The 20,751-nt window shown below is 53.5% G+C and overlaps 7 protein-coding genes across 7 annotated transcripts; 5 read left to right on the plus strand and 2 right to left on the minus strand.

The window, feature by feature from the left end:
- Positions 1–1,664: 1,664 nt before the first annotated feature.
- AA0111_g5909 (hypothetical protein) lies at positions 1,665–3,735 on the plus strand (the record flags this gene model as incomplete). The annotated part of the gene is made up of 2 exons (XM_028652073.1): positions 1,665–2,522; positions 2,581–3,735. The coding sequence occupies 2 exons, from the start codon at positions 1,665–1,667 to the stop codon at positions 3,733–3,735; spliced, it is 2,013 nt and encodes a 670-aa protein (XP_028506332.1).
- A 965-nt stretch (positions 3,736–4,700) lies between these two features.
- On the plus strand, positions 4,701–6,844 carry AA0111_g5910 (hypothetical protein; the record flags this gene model as incomplete). The annotated part of the gene is made up of 3 exons (XM_028652075.1): positions 4,701–5,340; positions 5,393–6,209; positions 6,271–6,844. The coding sequence occupies 3 exons, from the start codon at positions 4,701–4,703 to the stop codon at positions 6,842–6,844; spliced, it is 2,031 nt and encodes a 676-aa protein (XP_028506491.1).
- Positions 6,845–7,517: 673 nt separating this feature from the next.
- On the plus strand, positions 7,518–10,028 carry AA0111_g5911 (hypothetical protein; the record flags this gene model as incomplete). Its single annotated transcript, XM_028652076.1, has 3 exons — positions 7,518–7,638; positions 7,693–8,446; positions 8,507–10,028. The coding sequence occupies 3 exons, from the start codon at positions 7,518–7,520 to the stop codon at positions 10,026–10,028; spliced, it is 2,397 nt and encodes a 798-aa protein (XP_028506490.1).
- A 716-nt stretch (positions 10,029–10,744) lies between these two features.
- On the minus strand, positions 10,745–11,701 carry AA0111_g5912 (hypothetical protein; the record flags this gene model as incomplete). Its single annotated transcript, XM_028652077.1, has 1 exon — positions 10,745–11,701. The coding sequence occupies one exon, from the start codon at positions 11,699–11,701 to the stop codon at positions 10,745–10,747; it is 957 nt and encodes a 318-aa protein (XP_028506489.1).
- A 1,183-nt stretch (positions 11,702–12,884) lies between these two features.
- AA0111_g5913 (Dihydroxyacetone kinase 1) lies at positions 12,885–14,827 on the plus strand (the record flags this gene model as incomplete). Its single annotated transcript, XM_028652078.1, has 5 exons — positions 12,885–12,891; positions 12,943–13,441; positions 13,500–14,110; positions 14,156–14,290; positions 14,340–14,827. The coding sequence occupies 5 exons, from the start codon at positions 12,885–12,887 to the stop codon at positions 14,825–14,827; spliced, it is 1,740 nt and encodes a 579-aa protein (XP_028506488.1).
- A 136-nt stretch (positions 14,828–14,963) lies between these two features.
- On the minus strand, positions 14,964–15,468 carry AA0111_g5914 (hypothetical protein; the record flags this gene model as incomplete). Its single annotated transcript, XM_028652079.1, has 4 exons — positions 14,964–15,006; positions 15,054–15,311; positions 15,365–15,397; positions 15,449–15,468. The coding sequence occupies 4 exons, from the start codon at positions 15,466–15,468 to the stop codon at positions 14,964–14,966; spliced, it is 354 nt and encodes a 117-aa protein (XP_028506495.1).
- A 731-nt stretch (positions 15,469–16,199) lies between these two features.
- On the plus strand, positions 16,200–20,088 carry AA0111_g5915 (hypothetical protein; the record flags this gene model as incomplete). The annotated part of the gene is made up of 3 exons (XM_028652080.1): positions 16,200–16,215; positions 16,365–16,518; positions 16,572–20,088. The coding sequence occupies 3 exons, from the start codon at positions 16,200–16,202 to the stop codon at positions 20,086–20,088; spliced, it is 3,687 nt and encodes a 1,228-aa protein (XP_028506494.1).
- Positions 20,089–20,751: the final 663 nt, after the last annotated feature.

The following is a 20,751-nucleotide window of genomic DNA, read 5'->3' on the forward strand; positions in this document are numbered from 1 at the left end:
TGATCGCTGGTGCACATGCAGGGTCGGAATTTTGGAAGCAAGATAACAGACGGCCATAATCCGGTCGAAACATGGCTTCCACACCAGAGCGGGTGTGTAGACTATCCGCGGACTGATTTCTGGGCTTCGCGCTACCATCGTCATGATAGTGTGGGTCCGAGATCATCAGACGATTGCGGGAGCACATGTAGACATAATTCCTTGGTCGCGTAATTCATAAGTAGCACGAGCCTCTAGGAAATCTTGTGGCGATTCATTCAGGGACGGTTGTCTGCAAAGGGGAACTACGGAAGCAGATGTGTGGCATTGATTGTCGCACGGAGATCTCTCCAATAGACGCCCGGCACCACTTGCCAACGAATCCACAGCGCTTCACCCACTTTCGGGACCGGAAGCTTCCTTAGCATTCTGACTAGAATTGTGTGTGAAGGCGACCCGGAATGCGGTATTCGAGGACCCTTACGTGCTCGAGAAGGGTAGACGGGGTATCAGGGTGCTAAAGCTCGTCCTGTTCCTGTTCACATGGAGGGTACGCATGGTCTCGACGACAAGCAGCGTACCCGCCCATTGGCCATGTCTGACGTTGTTGAGATCGGCTCTCTTGCGCATGTGTAGTCGACAAGCGATTGAGTTGTCCTGTGGCATGCATTCTAGTCTGATTCAACCATTGGGCGCATGGCTGCCGCCGAGTTGTCCCATGTTTCGACTTCGCAGACAAGCACACAAGATGGGATGAAGACTAGGGCATCTCCCAGCTGCAGTACCGTTGCAGCCCTTTTGCGTGAGTGAGGGTGGGCTGTTCTTTGCGGTAGTGTATATGCTAGCTACCAATGGAGGCGCAATCGCATATATGCAGCAGGGAGGATGCGCTGTACTGTTTAGACGCACTCGACGATACAAATTTGATCCCAAGAGACTGTGAATGCAAAGGCGACCGCCATTTCGTGGTTCGAAGCGCATCTGGAAAGTGCGTCGTGACCTTGCGTGGTCCTAGTCGGTGTCTCTGTAGTTCGCTTGCGACATCTCTCATCTGCAACCCACCCTCCACACCATTCTCCTCAGTCCCACACCACCTCCTCCTTGTAAGCCTCCAACCTTCCCATCAAGCTCCCGATCCCTCTGAGATCGCACTCTGGCGCTCAGATAGAGCCAATCCTGCTCTGCGCATTCGGGTCGCTAACCTGCCATCCGCAGCCAGCGGCGGTAGACTCACGGAACCGGATCGAAGCATCTACTGCCCATCTGGCTTTGTAGACATCACTGTTGGTATGTACATATCTCCATAGGCGCTTGCGACCGAGTTGGGCTCTACACTTGGTTGCGACGCCGCCCCTGGGTCTTCCGCGCTGTCGTCACATCCTCCCTGTAGTCCGCAAAGGGCCAGCGGTGACGAGTCGTCCAACCGCCTCCAGCCCAGCACAGGTGCCGTGGAACAGGACAAGGAGCACCCGACATGCCATCGAGCCTCATCAGCGACCATCTGCTAACATGTCGCCTTCCAGACTCGACGCCCGTTTATCCTTCCCCGACCGCCTCTCGTCCCAAGCCCTTGCGACACCGGCAGCATCGGTGCGCCCCTCAGCCACCTACACATCCAGAAGCTCGTTTTAGGGGCTTTGGAACACACTCTCAGCATCCGAGACATTGGTATGCAAGTTTCCAATATGCTTGCGGAACCGCGGGTTGCTGGCGCACAGCGCTGCCCTGAGGTGGAAGAGCTCCTAGCGGGCCGACACCACGACACCATGCATCCCGTGTCTGGCTACGACATGATGCCCCAGAGGGAAGACTCTGGCATCATGGACGTCTACCCAAGCACCGAGACGGGCTCTGCGCATGAGGCCATGTCACCCTCCAAGCAGACGCCCAAGAAGCACGTCAGCTTCGAGCTGCTGCTCCCCCAGTCTCCAGCCCACAAGGCCCGACTACCCATGCGAGTAGACATATACCCTCACGATACAACAGACTCCATCATCACCACAGTTAAGAACTTCTATGGTCTGTATGAGCGTCGAGGCGTCATCTTTGAGGACCGTCACGGCAACACGCTGATTGCGCGCTTCGAGAACTTCGAACACGGCATGACCATCTACGTCCGAGTCTCACCAGAGACTCTCGATGCTGATGAATACTCTCCCGACCCCCACCAGCAGACCATCTCGCCTCGTCGCGCGCGACCCCACCTCGACGAAGCCTTCCAAATGCTCCCACCCATCCAGCACCACCAGGGCTCGAGAGCGGGGTCCCGCCATGCACGCCAGAGCCACTCCCCACACCCAGGACGTGGGAGGAGGAGCGCTTCAGTCAGCAAGCGCATGCGACCGTCCATAAAGAGTCGCGGCAACAGTTCGCATGGGAGCTTCGCTGACGCCAATGGCGACGGCTACAGTGACAGCGACGAGGAGCATGGCTCTGTCAGCAGCTCGCGACGCTCGAGGAAAGAGCCACTGGCGAGCGCTGAGATCAGCGTTGATAACATTGTTGAAGGTGGCCGCCGCAAGCGTGCAAAATTCGACAGCTCGGTAAGTACCTACAGTGGGCATGTATCGTGCATTAGTCTGACACTCGTTCCTTCCATAGGAGCTGCCTCTGTTCGTACCGCCTCAAGTCCCCATGACTGCTTCACAGTCGTCCGTATCCCCTCAGCGACGTATCAGCGGAAACACTGCTGGCTCGCCATACTCTGTCAATCAGCAGACATTCTCATACTCGCATCCGCTGCCCTCACCGCAGAGTTATGGTCAGGGTGACAGTTCATACCTTCAAGGACTGGTCACACCCTACTCTACATCGAGCAATCAAGCTCAGGGGTACAAGTCTCGGGCGCGCGGCTCAGCGCAACATTCCCACTATCGCTACTCTGGCAGCGGTGGAGCGCTCCCTACCCCTGACACCACTCTTGCGAGTATCAGTGTCATCTCTGATGAGGATGTCGCCCGTCAGCTCATGCGCTTGGGTGATGCGTCCAACTTCTCCACCCATGGTCGTACTTCCACTTCCACGCTCGACGATGCCTTTAGCGGAAAAGCCGCAGCATCTTCAAGCGACGAGAGCGCTGACGGTAGCGAGGACGAGAGTGAGCTTCCTCCTCTCGCGTACAACATGGCTCGGGCAATGAACGACCACACTCGTGTTTACGATGAGGCTGAGAGTAGCGGTGAGGACTACGAAGACGACCGAGATGAGTCTTTCAAGGGTCACAGTGATGAGATGATGTCAGGAGAACACGGCCATCGTGTGCACTCTGGTATCATCAAGGCCCATTCCGTGTCAAGCAAGTCCGGCAAGCCCAGCAAGCCTCGTGCCGTCTCTAAGAGCAAGTCCAAGGTCAATGGCACTAGCAAGACTCCATTATCTCCGTCCTCTCTCCCCTCACAGTCACGCAAGGCTTCTAATGCGTCTTTGAACTTCCAGCACCAGCTTGGCGTCGACGAGGAGGATCTCTCGAGCAAGCCACGCTGCCAGCGCTGCCGCAAGAGCAAGAAGGGCTGTGACCGCCAACGACCATGCCAGCGCTGCAAAGATGCCGGTATCGGTGCCGAGGGATGCGTCAGCGAAGACGAAGGCAACGGCAGGAAGGGACGCTACGGACGTCACATGGGGGTCTCTGTTAAGAAGAACTCAATCTCGTCAGCAACGTCGATGGCGCCTCCCCCGATGCATGACTATCACATGTCGATGGAAGGTTACTCAATGAGCACGGCGCTTGACAAGAGCAAGAAGCGCAAGAGGTAGCGATTGTCACTTCGTCTACTGTTGTCTCCAACATCAACTCACTCACACTCTTCTCTGGCGTTTTGGATAGCAAGCCCTCGCATTGCATCATTGGGTGGTATCTTTAGCGGCTGCCCGTCCTCTCCTTTCAGCAAGAGTAAAAGTGTCTTTTCGCAGTCATTCTTACAGTTGCGCAGCGATGAGCGAGCAGAAGTTGAAATTGCTATGGTGTTATAGGTTAGAGATGGGCTGGACAGGGGTATGGGAGGCACGGCTGGGTAGAGGTTGGGAACGGAGTGTAGGCTGTCCATGTTGCACGCTTTGGCGACTCCATATGTTCTACTTCTAGCTTGTTTGATACAGTAGCGAATTTAGTGCGAGACATTCAATGATAAAAATTCAAAGACATGTCGTTGATGCTACTTATGTCATCTGCATGTACATGTACGGCACGAACCTTTGCACGGGTGAGGATTGGGTAACGGGTGCACAGCATTGCATGTGGTGCAGTCGGAGACGTCATGCCCAGTGTGAGTACATGCCAATCCGTGGACGACAGATGACAGTCCCGACGACCAAGGTACACTGATGTCATGCCATAGTGTGAGAGTGCCACGAGCCGTCTACCACTGGATCGGACCGGACTATTTTGAGACGAGGGCGAAAGCTTAAATCGGCAGGAACGGGTTTAAGTGGGGTCATGTGGCTTTACAGGGGTCAGGGCGAACCAAAAGGCAGAGGCTGTGCTCGTCTGCCTGCGATTATCCCCGGCATAAGGCGTGCCTCCGTTGGGAGGACAAGCCTTGTCTCGTCATACTTACTTCTTCTCCTCACCTCCCGCCCCCAGCGCCGTGTCTTCAGCCTCTCCATTACCCGGCAAGGAGAGGTTGCACGTCGACGGACGCCATCAATCGCTGCTCCTGTTGACTCGTCACCAGCCACAGCTGACGCTCCGACCGTCGATCACCCCACAGAACGCGACCGCGATGGCTGAAGGGTCAATCAAGTCGCGGATTGCGGCATTGAACCTCGAAGAAGTGCATACTCCTGTACCGGGAGCCAAACCGACGTATTCCTATGATGCCTCGACTGCTAAGAGGAAGCCGCCTCCGCCTCCGCCCAGCTCGCGCCCGCCCGCCTACTCGCGCCAGACAGTCAACAACCCACCAGTCCTCAGCAATGCGCCCACGTCGGCGCGACAACTCGGCAACCAGCCCATGGTAGTGCACGAATCCGAAAAACCCAAAGTCTCGCCTGCGCTACCTCCTCGCCCACCTCCGCGCAACGCCAGTACGTCTCGGCCATCACCAGCACTGCCACCGCGCAAGGCGTCCGAGCCAAGCGTGAGGAAGCGCGAGTCGTCTGAGTCGATTTCTACCATCGCTTCGGGCATATCGACACTGTCACTGGGCTCTGTCAAGACAAACGGGACAAGTCATAGCAATGGAAGTGCTGGCACACTTTACCAAGTTAGGGCTCCAGCCTACGATCCGTCAAAGCTGCCACCACTGCCAGCCAAGAAAGCACCCGAAGACCCCAAACAGAGCAAGGCGACGCTTAACGCAATGAAGAGTAAAAGAGATTATGTGCCAGCTCAGGCGCTGCCACCCAAGCTGAAGACCCCTAGTGAGTACAGACAAAGACAGTCTGCTAGAACATGGCTAACGAAAACGCAAAGATCTTCCAGCAAGACCCTCCCTCCCTCCTAGACAGTCCATCACTCGCGAGCAATCACCTCGGCCTGTGCCAGCGTTGCCACAGAGGCAATCTTCAAACGACACCTCCCGCACCAACAGAGCGATCGCACCACCGCCACCACGACGATCGGCGTTGGAGATGGGGTTCAACAATAAGGCTCCATCGCCTCCTCCTGTGCCTTCAACTCGGCCAGCAGCTGTTTCTTCTGACTCAGCACCGAATCTTGGAGCACCGCCACCCGTCCCAATGTCATCAAGACCAAACCTCAGCGCAATCATGGCTTCCAAGCCGAAACCAGGTGCAGTTGCAAGTTGCCTTGTGTGTCGGGACTTTTCAGGACCAGACAACCATGCTGCGCAGTTTCCTCGTGCTCAACTCCCCTCTTCCGATGTGGGTTGGCTTGCTCATCAACTGTGCTCTCAATTCTCCTCACCTACTGATAAAGCGCGAGCTATATTCACTTGGCTGCATCACAACGTTGACTACGATGCTCATTCGTTCTTCAACGGTACCATTTCGCCTTCTACCCCCGAAAAAACTATCGCATCAGGCCTGGCAGTATGCGAGGGGTACGCCGGTCTCTTCGCTGCTCTAGCTCTGAAAGCAGGTCTCGAGGCTATGGTATGTTCCGGTGCATCGAAAGGCTACGGCCATTCACCTCTGGAGCCTGGACAAGCTGTGCCACCCTACAAATCAACACATGCTTGGAATGCTGTCAAGATCGACAACGGAGAATGGAAGCTCATCGATTCCTGTTGGGGAGCTGGAGCGCTTGGGTGTCAGAACCGTGGTGAAGGGTACGTTTGAAAATATATTTCACTATTCGTCGATGCTGAATTAATGACTAACACCCACCAGATACATACGGTCCTTCAACCCTCGCCAATTCACCATGGACAACAACGAGTTTGGGTTAAAGCATTACCCGGGGGAGGCTTCTCACCAATTCCGTACTGATGGACGCATTATGTCATACGAAGAGTTTATGCGAGACGATCAAGGTGGACGCGTTCTTATATTCGGTGACGCCTCCAAGGAACATGGCCTTGGCGAGCGAACATTCGAACCATCACAGGCACAGATCAAAGTAAACGATCCATACGCCCCGGCGGTTGTTCGATTCCAAATGTCTTCGGTCTGTCCGCACTGGGACAATGCGCGCCATGGCAAGGGTGCGCCCTACGTTATGCTTCTGAGCGTTGCCGGTAGAGACGGGCGGAAACCGGACTACAAGACGTTCAACACGGACGGGCGCACTTGGTGGCTCGACGTACCTCGCATCGACCTCGGTGCACCGGGCCAGAAGATTTCCCTTAATGCAGTTACGGTCTTCAACGACAAGGATGCGCGTGGCATGAGCGTTGCTGCTTGGAATAACAAGACGGCGTACTCGTGCAAGTTTGGGGGCGTAGCCCAATGGGAGCTTGTTTGATGGGACACTGGAACATCGCGATTGACACGACGTAGAAGTCACTCGTGATGATGGAATTATTGTATGGATACCCTGGATTTGATGCGCTTTACTTTTGGGCGATGATGCAAGCTTCTTTAGACAAACACGCGTAATGAACAATAATTATTCATCCTTCTGTCTCCTATTCATGTGCTTCAGCAGTGCATGTGAAGAAACTCCTTTTCGATGAATTACACCTATTCCAGGTAATATACCCTGACGCTATATGCGTGGTCACGTTCTGGATAAAGCGAAAGGAAGAGGTTCATGTACAGCTCTGGGGTAGGTTTTGGTGTTTACGGTACAGTTTGGTGAAGAGCGATCTCATTTTGTGTTCAAGCACCTGCATGTGAAGATGCAGCCCTAGATCAACAGCCGTTGGCGGCTGGTCTGTGGCTGACCGCTAGCGCCTTAGCACGATCCGCGAAATAGTGCACCTGGGGTATGGGCTCCTACCTGAGTGCTCTCCACCCTCAACTCGCCTAACCTGGGGGTCGCATCTTCGCCAACATTCTTCACGATAGCCCGCGAAGTCGCCTGTGAACAATTTTTGCCTTCCGCCCGGCTTTCAGGAAATATTGCTCCCCGAGGAACTTTCGCTTCGTCCTAAGGCTTTGGAGAACCTCCCTCGCCCGCGCCCTCCACCGCCAATATGGCTTCCACTTTTGTTGGCTTATCGGTCGCGGTGACACTACAGAGCCCTCCAGGTGCTGTCGTGCTGGGTGTGGTCAGTGGTGTTGATCAACACACGGCTACTCTGACGCTTCAAGATGGTACGTTCTGGTAGGAGGCATTGTTTATTTGTGGGCATGCGCTGATGGTTACAGTCTTCTTCCCAAACTCTGGTCACCGTGTGCCTTCGTATAACGTCGAAGGACATATGATCGCCGATATCAAAGTCGCCCCCTCTGCGCCCGCTCCTCAACCTCTTCCATCGCGATCCGAGCCTCCTGCATACCCGCGATATCCCCAGAACCACGTTCAGCACCCGCCACCGCATAGCGGACAACAGATTCCGCATCTCGTCAGCCAACCGTCGTCGGGCCCGCCTACAGGCGCACCTGTCTACCAGAACGCTCGTCAAGCGCCCCGCCAAGTCGCTCCTCAGCCAACTCCAGCTGCGCCGTTCGTCGACCCCGCGATTCTTAGCATGGGGAAGCGCACCTCGACAGTTCCTTCGTTGAGCTCTGCCGTTGCTGCGCCTCCGCAGGAAGCTCCTGCCACGCCCATCAAGCCCATAGCTGCTGCAAGCGCTGCGGCTTTACCGAAAAACACGTCTCCGTTCGTGGGCCATGCAAAGAAGACAAACGTTCGAAAGCCGAGTGCAGCCACTCTAGAGGGCCCATTTTCGTCGCTGGACATCGCGGATGCTGAAGAGGCAGATAGTGAGGCGCGTACAGGACAGCTAGCTGCGCGAAGGGCAAGCATTACCAAGACCAGGACCGGCAAGCCAATGGACGATCCCAGTCCGCAGAAGAACGACGACAATGGCAAAAAGACTCGAAGAGGAGGCAAGTCTCGTAAGAAGGAGCTTGCTGCTCAAGAGAAGAAGAATGGCGACGTCGAGACTGTCAAGAAAGGGTATGTGATATTCAGATTCAGAGGCCACTAGTCCCATGTACAGAAACTAACTTCTACTAGCAAAGGCAATGGTTGGAGGAACACTCCAATGCTACAAGCCGCCGAACAGCCACAGACAAGAACTCCCGGGGTTATAGGCGGCAGAGTCGGTCTTGCAGCGGCAAACGCTTCGAATCGTAAGACAAAACGGCAGCAGGCGCTCGAAGCCACAAACGGTTGGGCTACAGAAGACGCGACAGATATCCAGGACATGCCCGAGTTCGACTTTCAGAGCAACCTCTCGAAATTTGACAAGCGCACGGTGTTCAATCAAATCAGGAACGAGGACACAACCGCAGATGAGGATCGTCTGGTCAGCTTTAATCGCCTGGCAAGGCCTGGAACACACGGTGGAAAGAACCTGCATCCTACAGAGAATGTGCTAGATCGGAAGCTGAAAAGTACCACAAACACAAGCTCTGAGGAAGAGGAAGATGAGTTCGGCAGCGGGCGCAACTCTAGACGTGCAATGTCCAGAGCCTCAGTCAAAAGGGCGCCAACACGGCAAGGCAGCGGTGTCCAGGCTGACTTGGATATGATGGGCTCAGGTGTATTGCCGCGCACCAACCGTTCGTTCGTCTTGAATCGACCTTATGCATCCTCACACGCTACCGGTAGCCCCAGGCCGGGTCGCGTTGCTTCACCACCAGAGTCACCTCTTGACTCGAGCGCGAAGGGCTGCTTACGTCTCACATCAAACAACCGCAAGTGCTTCGCTATCACTCCTGGTGCCATGCTGGCGGTCGAGGAGACTGCTGAAGTGGAGTTTGGTCTAAACGAGGATATCATGGCAGAGAGTTCAGGTCGAGGCATCGCAGAAGTTGCTTTGACCGCGATAAATCCAGGCGGCAGACGTCTCGCACGCGACAATCCCAATGCCAACCCTGTCATTGTCGTCTTAGCTGGCAATCACCGTGGAGGTGCACGCGCCGTAGCAGCAGCACGGCACCTTGCTCAACGTGGACCGAAAGTCATGGTTGCACTACTTGGTTTCGAACGCAATGCAGACTGGGACAAGGATATCCGACGACAGGTCGAACTTTTCCGGAAGTTTGGCGGCTCCGTTCGTGCATGGAGAGATACGGAAGAAGCTCTGAAGCGTCTACAAGCACCACCCGAGCTCATCATAGACGCCCTGCTTGGCCGTCACAAGGAGTTTGAGGCGCTTGGCGATGAAGATCAACGAGTGGTCCTCAACATTGTAGGTTGGGCAAACAAGTCAAGAGCAGCCTGTCTCGCTGTCGAAACGCCGTCGGGTGTGGGCGGCTCTACGGGTGAAGTCTCTATCTTAGAAGGCGAGCCACTGGAAGTTCGCGCAAAGTACATCGTATGTCTCGGTGCACCACGAACAGGTCTTGTAAAAGCGCTCCAGAACGGTGCTGGACGCGATCCACAGTGGCTTATCTGGATCGTCGATATTGGTGTCAACAGACCCTGGCGCAATGCTGGCATCAGCGGTGGCAAAGGCATAAAGTTCGGCGAGCAATGGGTCGTACAGGCGCAGTTCGAGGAACCAGCTACAGTGGACGGCGCACGGGCTTAGGATGCCTTTATGTCAGAAGCTAAAGAGGACTCGGGAGAAGATTACATCGTCAAGCGTTTGCGCCAGCGGCGCCAGCGAGGTGCAGTACAGAGGAGCTCGGTTTTGCCGAGTCTCAGCTAATACTCAGTGTGCATCCTGATTGTATTCGAGGATACCTCTTCAGGCATGACTACAGCTTGGCGAACAACGAGCTTTTCGGCAAGGAGTTGGAGGATGGATACTGTTGTCTAAGTCAGCGGATCTGTGATTTTACATGCATTGCGTGGGCGTTTGTCGTACGTACGTGTTGAGCATTGGCTTCCACTCTGGGTTGTAGGATGATTAACGGCATTATGGGACACCAAAAGCTATCGTTGAGTATTGAGTAGCCGAGGGGCAGGGCGATGCTTAGAGCACGCGATAATACATCGTACTGAAGAAGTCTATAGCCCTGTGTTCGTCGTCTGTATATGTCTTTATCCTGGCCAACAAACATTCACACAGTCTGAGTTAGACAATGTCCACTCTCCGGATCGCATGTCAGCTCAACACGAGTCTCGATGACAGGACCGCACCACACGTGGAGGGTTGTCATCTGTTGCGATGGCGCGTTGCGCACTCTATCGTCCTATGGTTGTGACAGGAGCGTGATTGCGGTACCAGATCACAAATCCAAGGATGGGTGCGCATTGGAGCATTGTTCAATACTATATTACCATGCAGTGATCGCAGTGGAATCAAAGGTGAGACCCAGCCTTCTTCCACTTGGGGCTTGTGTCCTTGTCCAGCCCGGTAACAAAACCGCATACCCTTTTGACAAGATCCTGGACTACTTCTTCAGGGTCATCGTCAAGATTGTGGTGTGCCCCTGGAATCACGCCACCATCTTCGTCATCTACAACCCCGCCGCCTTCGCGAATTATCCTTGTCCAGCGCTGAAGCAATGCTGCTCTGTCGATTTTTGCAGGCACATACGGGTCTTTGGATCCTAGCAGGAAGCATACCGGCGTGCTCTTCGGGATTTTGTCAAACGTTGTCGCAAAGTGTTCGTCGGAAAGGTCGCTCGAGAAGTAGTCGTCATCTCCACCCTTTGCGAGGAGGGAGTATGCTCGGTATGCGTTGAGTGGTCCCCCCATATCCTTGAATACAGCGTTGCTCTCGGGCGACAAGATCTCCTTGGCTTTGCCCATATCGATCAACTCCTTGGATTTCCTAATCGCTTCTTCCAGCTCTTTCCTTTTCTCCCCTTCTTTATAGTAGTCCTCCCATGCCTCTCGATCGCTGACACCGCCCTGCAGTATGACCCCGTCCAATGGCTCCCTCCCCTCGTGTCCCTCCCCAAGCAGATATTCCATGATATCTTGACATCCCGTCGAGTGGCCCATGATTACAACCTTCGTCTCTGGCCGTAGCTTCCTAAAGTAGGACACGCATTCGCCGAGCTCACGCGCATCGCGAGCGAGGCTACCAGTACCCCAGCCTTTGTAGGACGAGGAGATGAGGACTTCGGATATGACCCAGTCGGATGGAAGTTTACTGGCGATGGCGGAGGGGTACGGAACGGTGAGGAGGCCATCTGTTAGGCCTCCGACCCAGAGCAAAGTGTTTGGCGCTGCGCTGGATAGTGGGCGAGGGTTGTGCTCGAATGCGATGAGGCGTTTGGAGTACTTATGAGCGATGCCGTTATATGCCATTGTTGCAATATTCAATTAGGGACGGGAAGACGAATCAGACACAAGTTCAGTCAATATTCTTTGGCAAAAGAAGCTCTTTTAGTGGGTTCAGATAATGATTTGATGAGAGTAGATATTAAGCACGAGCAAACAACAATCGCGTCGATGAAGCTCGACGCGACGTTTGGTGGGGGCGCAGATCAAAATCTAATCAGATGGCGGGGTAGCTTCTTTGCTGCCGTCTGAGCTCTCTCCAACTCCTCTCAGCTTTCACATAAATGCACTCTTCACCGCTATAACCAAGCGTTTCAAAATTAGTCTGGATACAATTAAAGGATCTAAAGACTTGTGACACTGTTCGTTTTTGTGGGTTTGCTGATTTTAATTTGATGTTGGCAGCAAGACAGAGTTTATTAGATATGCACCTATTCCAAGTTTCTCCGGGATGGGGTTTGTGATGCCAGAGCATCTAGAGCTAAGCCATATCGACTGGACTCTGTGTGAGTTCCGATTATGGTTCCCGAAGATGAGCAGGCGTCCTCGCTCGTCAGCTTGACTAGGGTACAGATGATGTCCATTGTTAGTCTAAGCTGCATCATTTACATCTTCTTTTGACGAAAACGTCTTTACAAGGACACGACCTTTGCAGCAGCAGAGAAATCTGTTTGTGCCCAAGGTTGTTAATCGGGCTACGTGCTGTGAGCGCTCCGGTCATCCGATAGCAATAGCGAAATAAGCAAGCATGTTCCCATACAACAACCTTACCTTAATCCATCTTGCACCAAGTGAAGCTTCTCGTAGTCATTGTGCGTGCTGAAGGAGCGGTTGGAAATCGAGCAGCTGTTCCGGCATCACCCAGAAGAGGAAGCCGGCACCTCTGCTGACATCTCGGGGTTCGGGGGAAGGTACGACCCCACTGGACGCAAGCTACCCCTCACAGCCATATGCGTAACCCCACTTAGAGCTCTGGGGCTCTCCAAATGCCTGGAAACAAGACGGAACACGGACGCGTTTCCGTGTGGCCACAGCAACACGGCATATGTCAAATGACATGAAGGATTGAGCGAAATGATTTACGTGTCGTCGGGTCGGGTATTGAGGGATTGATTAGCTCCTCGTCATGCTCTTCAATTTCCATCTGCCCTTTGTGCAATCTCTCCATACTTTCGGCACATTCCATTGAATTGAACATACAACAGCCACAATGTCGTGTTAGTATCATTGTCTTGCATACACACGAATTATCAGCCTAACACACGCAGCGAGACACTTCATTCACGACCCGACACACCTCGTCGAAACTGCCCTTCTCAGCATCCCACAAACAAACCCTTCGGTGCAATGCGATATAAACAACAAAATCATCTACCGTAAGAATGGCGCATCACAAGTCAGTATAGTTTCTGGAGGCGGCAGCGGTCATGAGCCCTCATTCGCGTCTTTCGTCGGTGCTGGCCTACTATCTGGAGCAGTCGCAGGCACAATCTTCGCATCTCCAAGTGCAGAGCAAGTGCGAAGATGTATCTTGCATCGCATTCAGAAAGACAAGGGTGTACTCGTGATAGTAATGAACTACACTGGCGATGTGTTGAACTTCGGCATGGCAGTCGAGAAGGCGCGCGCTGCAGGTATTGAAGTCGACATGGTGGTGGTCGGCGACGATGCAGGTGTAGGGCGCGCAAAGGGAGGAAAGGTTGGACGAAGAGGTATTGCGGGAACAGTACTTGTACAGAAGATTGCTGGTGCGCTCGCTGCGAAAGGGTGCGCAACCATACCAGTTCTATGGCTTACAGGTTGACGATCGCTAATATGACTGTAGAGCGAGTCTCAAGGATGTAACGCACATGGCACAACTCGTCGCAGACAATACCGTCTCGATTGGATCTTCCTTGGCGCATGTGCATGTTCCAGGTCGGCGAGAGGCAGAGGAAGACGAGCTTGCGGAAGGCTTAGTTGAGATTGGAATGGGCATTCACAACGAAGCTGGCTCTGAGCGCAAGTCGACCGATCTCCCTGGCCTTGTGAAGACGATGTTATCGCACTGTTTGGACGTCGCGGACCAGGATCGCAGTTTCTCTAAGATCACCGACAAGGACGATGTGGTGCTGCTAGTCAACAACCTAGGAGGTGTCAGTCCACTCGAGCTCAGTGGGATCACGAACGAAGTCGTCGACCAACTAGCGGACAACTTTAAAATCAAACCAGTGCGAATTCTGGCTGGTACCTTTATGACCAGTCTGAACGGACTGGGCTTCAGCGTCAGCTTGCTAAGAGTCGCTGACGCTTCTATGCTTGAACTGCTCGATGCACCCGCAGAGGCGAGTGGCTGGTCAGCGGCAATTAGTAGCAGCACATGGGCACGACGAGAAGAAGCGAAAAAGAGCGAGGAGCAGGTAGACGAAGAAGAGGTCCAGCCAAGTGACCTGAGGGGTAAGTACCTGCCGCGTTGCACAGGGTATGTGCTAACTTGGACAGTCAACTTTGCCCAGGCCAAATCAACATTGGCAGTCGCATTGAACAGGCTCATCGAGGCTGAACCAGATGTGACCAGATACGATACTATAGTGGGGGACGGCGATTGCGGCATCGGACTCAAGCGCGGCGCAGAAGGTAAGTTATCGTCACGTGTGCATTGTTACCTAGCGCTGACACCCAGCAGCAATTCTGAAGATGCTCGAAACGGCAGATAAGACGGATGATCTGTTGATCCTCATGAATCACATCATTCAAGTGGTGGAACTGGCTATGGACGGCACGTCAGGCGCAATCTATGCCATCTTCCTGAATGCGCTGGCCCATGGGTTGCGACAAAATGCGCCTTCGTCACCACAGCCTGTCACACCCGCAATCTGGGCCAAAGCCCTGGACTCGTCTCTTAAGGCACTTGGCAAATACACTCCTGCCAAACCAGGAGACCGAACACTGATGGATGCGCTCTATCCATTCGTTGAGACATTATCCAAGACGGAAAGTATCGAAAAAGCGGCTGCAGCGGCACAAGGTGGTGCTCAAGGGACGAAAGGTATGAAAGCGAGCTTGGGGCGAACGGTGTATGTTGGAGGCGAGGGATTCCAGGAGGTGCCAGACCCTGGCGCGCATGGCCTTGCGGAGCTTCTGTTGGGCCTGAGTGATGGATTGAAGAAGTAGAAGTTGGGTATCGTTGTTTGATTCGTTCGGTGTTCATCGCCGTTGCGACGGTTATGTAACTTTTAATTCATCCAAACTCCATTTCGCGTGCCTCGATCTGGCGCTACCGTCCCAAATGCCCACTACATCCGAGCTCTTATGATAGCAAAACAAGAATGACCGAGTCGCCTCGTAGGAACCTAGATGGATCAGCGAATGCGCATATATGATTGGTATGTGAACGCACAGCTTAGAGATGAAGCGATCCTTGTTAACCTTCCTTCCGTAGCTGCCGTTGGCTAACCGGGGAGTCTCAGTCCACATCTCTTTCGCGTTCTCGAGAACCATATTGCAATGACGGTCGAAAGCCTTCACACGTGCGAGAATCTTGCGGTTGTTTCGGCACGAGATTAGGACTTGTGTGCGCGAGCGGACGGCGGTCTGGAGGATAGAGAGGGGACCGGTGGTGAGCTCATGTTCTTCGACCTGGGCAACTTCGTACTCGCTAGGCAGCAATGTCAGTATGTATAGGAACTGAACGTACAAGGGCGTACATACGTCAACTCAGAACGGGGCTTGGAAAGAAGCTCTCTGCGCAATGTTAGCTCATATAGCGGTGAACGGTCTGGCAATGATACGTACTGAATCTTTGCGTCCACCATTTTGTCGGCTTGGATATAGGACAAAGAGGAATAAGCTTGAAACTATCACAGTCAACTTGCAGCTCTCAAGCTTCTGCCTGCGAATTTTGATATACTGCGCGGAGGAATAGCGCGTAAGGATGAGGTCCGGCAAAAGATATGCACAGACCAAGGGCGGGTTGACTGACCTAGTGTGAGAAAGGAGGACACCACGGCAACGCGCTTTGATGAGGTGGATCGGTCGGCGATGGTATGAAGCAGGGCGATGAAGTGAGCGAGCTTGGCAGAACTGGGAGCTGGAGCTGCACTTTTTCCGTTGCCGAGCCAATCAACGCGTCGTCTGTGGGGCTGGAACTTTGGCATGGAAGGTGCGTCACGCGTCTTTGTCCTCCCCGCGTTAGCGCGGCGCGGGTAGCGTCAAACCTCCGAGCTCGTGCGTCCATCTTCACTTTCACCTCACGACATCATTAACGACGCCATCCACGTTCCTTTTCTTCCCTTCTTCTACGCGTGCTGCTGCCTGTTTCGAAAGTATCTGCATGCGAAAGTACTTAACGACCCATTTACCCCGCCAATTCGTCTTCCAGTCGCTTTTAGTCTCGCTTCTTAGTTCACCTGCAACGCGTTCGCGATGATCGCACGCCAGCCACCGATCGCGATATAACACTGACCACCACCCTTCTATCCACGACAACCTTCCCATCCCCTCTCCAACACGGCCAGCCTATCCTTTGTCAACTCAATAGGTAGCCATGTCGACACCATCTGGTACTACGCCGGATCTCGGTGCTTCACAGCACGCCCACACACCGTCCGTCACCGAGGATAGCACCATGGACGAAATTCCGCGCAGGCAAATGCGAGGCAAGCATATCTGCTCATTCATCACGTTTCCTTCTAACACAGCTGCACTACAGTCAAGGTACTCTACACGTTCGACGATCAGAACAAGTCGAATTGTCTGGCCCGTCTGCCAAGCGTGCTGAATGTGCCTGTCGTATCGCTGGACGAAACTACCGAAGTGGGAGTCATCGAACTCAAGACCTGCATTCAGGCTATTGTAGCTGCAAGGTGGGTCGACTCCCTTGCTTATTGGTTGCAAGAAACAGTACTCACTACTGCAGTCCTGAGCTCGTGGCCAAACTAGGTCATGATTTCACCGTATACGCTTACGATTTTTCCGAGTACGAAACGCCGCTGGTAGGCCAAGGCATGCTGTCATGGATTCTTGCCTCAGCATCGTCCACTCCTAATGCCCCTGCCAAAGATTCCCAAACCATGGTCACAGGTCGCGTGTGCAAAAATATTCTTGGCATCTTTTCGAATGGGGTCAAAGAGACTCTAGAGGTCAAACTGAAGCTGGTGCCTGTTCCGACATGCATGCAAAAGGAATACGTGGAGAACATGGAGCGGTATCACAGTCTCAGTCAGCTGATGCCTGAAGGTTTCGACTACAACGCCTGGTCCGACTTTCTAAGAGAGAATCCAACATTAGGCCATTTGGCCCAACCAAGCCCATACCCTGCACAGCCTTCGCCACGACCTTCCATTGGTGGTGTTGAGCCATTCCACCAGATGCTCACACGCCATAGCCCGTCCCAGGAGCCATCCCGGAATGACTCCTTTTACGATCAGTCCAACATGTCTTTCATGTCTCAGCCGACTAGGGCATCCAGCCCTGCTATGAGTACTCTCTCATTCCACCACTATCAGTACAACCCTCCGTCACGACCAACGTCACGGGCCTCCGTGCGGAGTGAAGCCGCCCCGCCGCCTCAGCAACTGCACTTCAGCGATCCTTATGTAATCGAGCAGCAGGAGGATGGACCCCCAAAGAAGAGGGCTCGAATCACGCAAACCACGAGGCCTCGAAACACGCCGCTGAACGCCCATAACGATTCACTGCGAGTGACGGCCAGCACAGCAGCATCTGTACGTCTCCTCAAACCTGCTCTTAGCACCTCAGGAGCTGCTTCAGACATGGTGCCCCGTGCGCCAACCCCTCGCCCTGGCGAGAAGTTCGGTCAACGAGGATCACGCCGCCCTCCAGCCCCAAGCACTTTAAGACATGCATCTATGGATGGAGGACGACCGTATATGTCTCCTTACGAGTCTAGTACCTTCTCGGATAATGCACTGGAGTCGGCGGACGAGAGAGATGGAAGCCCTGGAGATACCCCAATGCCTTCGTCGCCTCCTATTGGACCGAATCGAACCGCGTCACCCGATGGTTCAAGCCCGAATCTCCCAACACTGCCCTCGAATGACTCCGGTTTCGTTAGCGATATGCCAACAAGCCGGGATGGTAATAGTATGGAGCTTGACAAGCTTTGGCATGATGGAACATTACAAGAGCAACGCCGCAAGTCTATTACACAGCCAGTCACTGAGAGCATCGAGATGGACATGGGGACTGCTCATGCCTTCGATTTTGATACCATGGACCAGGATATCTTCAGCTCGGTATATTTCCAGGGTCAAGACACGAATGACGATAACGATCTGACCGCAAGGCTTTCGATGGCACAACAGAGTAACAATCTCGACAATCAGACTACCGACGCATTCCAAAAGTCACGAACTACAGTGTCGACAGCTGGCTCGCCTGATGGTATGGTGTCGCAGGTTTCACCCACAGCGGAAAGCGAAGCACCAGTCTACAGTCGCTCCGCTACCCCGAATCCTCCCCCGAAGCAAACAAAGTCGTCCAAGCCAAGAGGACTTCCCAGGTCTCATACATGGTCTGGAGCTGAGCCTATGTCTGATGCACCTACACCGTCAGAATACGGGTATCCCCGAAGTGGATCAGGTGCGAAGAGGAAAAGAATTATCAAGAACAAACTCGATGCGGCTATCCGGAAAGGCGAAATGCCAACCCATTGTGTAAACTGCGGAGAGATCGACACAGTCACATGGAGGAAAGCTTATACACGTGTGGAGAAAGGCTCGCCCAAAGACATCGAGCTATCCACTGACTCAGCTGGCACCGACATTATCGCATATGAAGTAATCGAACCGACATCTGAGGATGGCGAACTAAAATACCGCATCTTCAAGAACAACCTGACGCGCGAAGACAAGGACATAGTAGCTGCAAAGTCCTCTGATGCGTTCGAGGAGCTCAATTTGTGCAACCCATGTGGACTCTGGCTTATCAAGAAGTTTTCGATGAGACCGCAGAAGGTGTGGGATAGAGCTGCGCGCCTCGCAAACCGAAAGAAGCAGCAGAAGGTAGCACGCTCTAAGTCTATGAGCGGTGGTGACGATCTCATGTCTGACGCTGTCTTGCCTGAGTCTGAACCTGCCATGCCTGCTGAACAAGAGCAGAGTGCTTCATCTATCGATAGGACTCATGACGGGACGATGGCACCACCAGTTGTTGCGCCTAGCGCGCGTGGACTTGATTCTGAAGCTGCACAGGCTGCTCTGGAACGAGCCCTTGAGTCCAGCCCTGTCGGAGTAAGAGGAAGCAAGGCATCTCCCATCGAAATCGACCAAGATCTTACGCCGAAGCCTACAAGGCGACTGCTTTTTCCTTCACCTAGGAAGCAAGGTCGGCGCAAGACTCTGGCTGAACCACCACCTGCCCCTGTCACTGAGCCAATCGCCACTCCAATGTACCTCCCTGACGATGACGCACCTAAGAAGCCCCGTTGTCAACGATGCAAGGAGCTCAAGAGAGGCTGTGACCGTGAGCGACCATGTGGCCGTTGCGAGAACGCTGGTATAGGTCACGACGGCTGCATTCCATGTGTGACAAAGCAAACGTATTGGTTCGAGCAACCTGTGGTGCAAGTGGCTACCGTTGATCAAGAAAACCCTGACAAGGAGAACTGCCCGCCTCCTACTGCAGAGGCAGATGAACTGGCCCATCTTTTCGAGGATTCTGCCCCGCCAAAGACTACGCCGAAGAGCACACCTAAGAAGGACCAAATAGCCCAAGACCCCTTGAAGACCCCTACTCCAAGCACGCGCAAACGCATTGCCCTGACACCGAGGCGAGGTGTAGGGAACGGAGATGCGCCTTCGACGCCATCCCGTAATATCCTGACTCCTCGTACCACACGTGCGGCAACAGCTGCACCCGACACGCCGTTCACCCGTCAACTCAACGCGCTGTTGTCTGACCACCCAATCTCGTCACCTTCCCAGGCTATTGATTTTTCAGCCTTCCCTACATTCACCACGCCCGGTCGCACTGATGCTCAATTTAGCGAGTTTTTACCTGACGACTTTCTTTCCAGTGACATGCCTGCGAGCAGCTCGCCATCGAAGAACGGCTCGCTGGGGCTTGGTTTTGACCTCTACGAAGATCCAAACACGTCTACTGTGGGATTATGGAGTGGAGATAACATCTTCGACAACGAAACCATGATGTTGGACATGAAGAATGGCTCCAGGCGTGGTAGTGTAGATGGAGATGACGGACCAGATGCCGCTACGTTGCTCAAGATGAACGTCGGCGGTATGACTGTTGACTTTGCCGCCATGATTGAGGAAGTTGTTGGTGCTGCCAACAAAGAGGCAGACCCGACCAAAGCCACGAGTAAATACTCAGAAAAGGATATTAAGCTGGAGCCTGAGAGTCCAGAGGCTGAGAGTGAAGGCGCGGGCAAGACACCCGACGAGCCTACGGTTTGAGGCTTAGGACTTATCACGGCGTTACGATTCTACATACCCATCACTCTGATTACCAAGGCGTTTAGCGATCTGCGTATTCATGGCATGAACAAACGAGGGATGATCAATTTTGTATACTAGTTCTTACACATCTGCTCCGAGCTTATGCTCAGCAGGCTGTTCGCAAATAAGCGCGATTCACGTCTTTATATACCCAATAAACAGCTTAGACTATACCTGTTCTTCCTTCATTCCGCTCTCCTTGTCATACAATCTTCTGGCTCTACCCACCATTGCAGACTGAACATGTCTCCCGAACTGTTGTGTTTGTTCGATTAGTGTATGTCTGCAGAGAGTATATGTGGCGTTGTAGAAGTTGTACATTACGCCGTGTGGGGGCCGAGAATGTGAGGTTGTAAACGAAGCCGTTCGATCTTCCGATAGACTGTACTTGGGTTACAGAGTTTGTGGTAGGTAAGTATCGGTATTTTTGTGAAATGGGTAGCCGCAGAGTCTTGATAAAGCGTTGAGGATGTGAAGAACAGCTTGGGGTGAAACCTACTAAAATTCAGTGTAGGACGTCTTTGCGGAGCAACATTCATCTAGTAATAGACGACCCCTTTACAGTCACGTCAATCTCACGTAAGGTTCAGAGAATATCACAGTAGACCTCCGCGTCTTGAC

The sequence above is a fragment of the Alternaria arborescens genome (genome assembly GCF_004154835.1).
Source record: "Alternaria arborescens strain FERA 675 chromosome Unknown contig_12, whole genome shotgun sequence".
Classification (NCBI taxonomy): domain Eukaryota; kingdom Fungi; phylum Ascomycota; class Dothideomycetes; order Pleosporales; family Pleosporaceae; genus Alternaria; species Alternaria arborescens.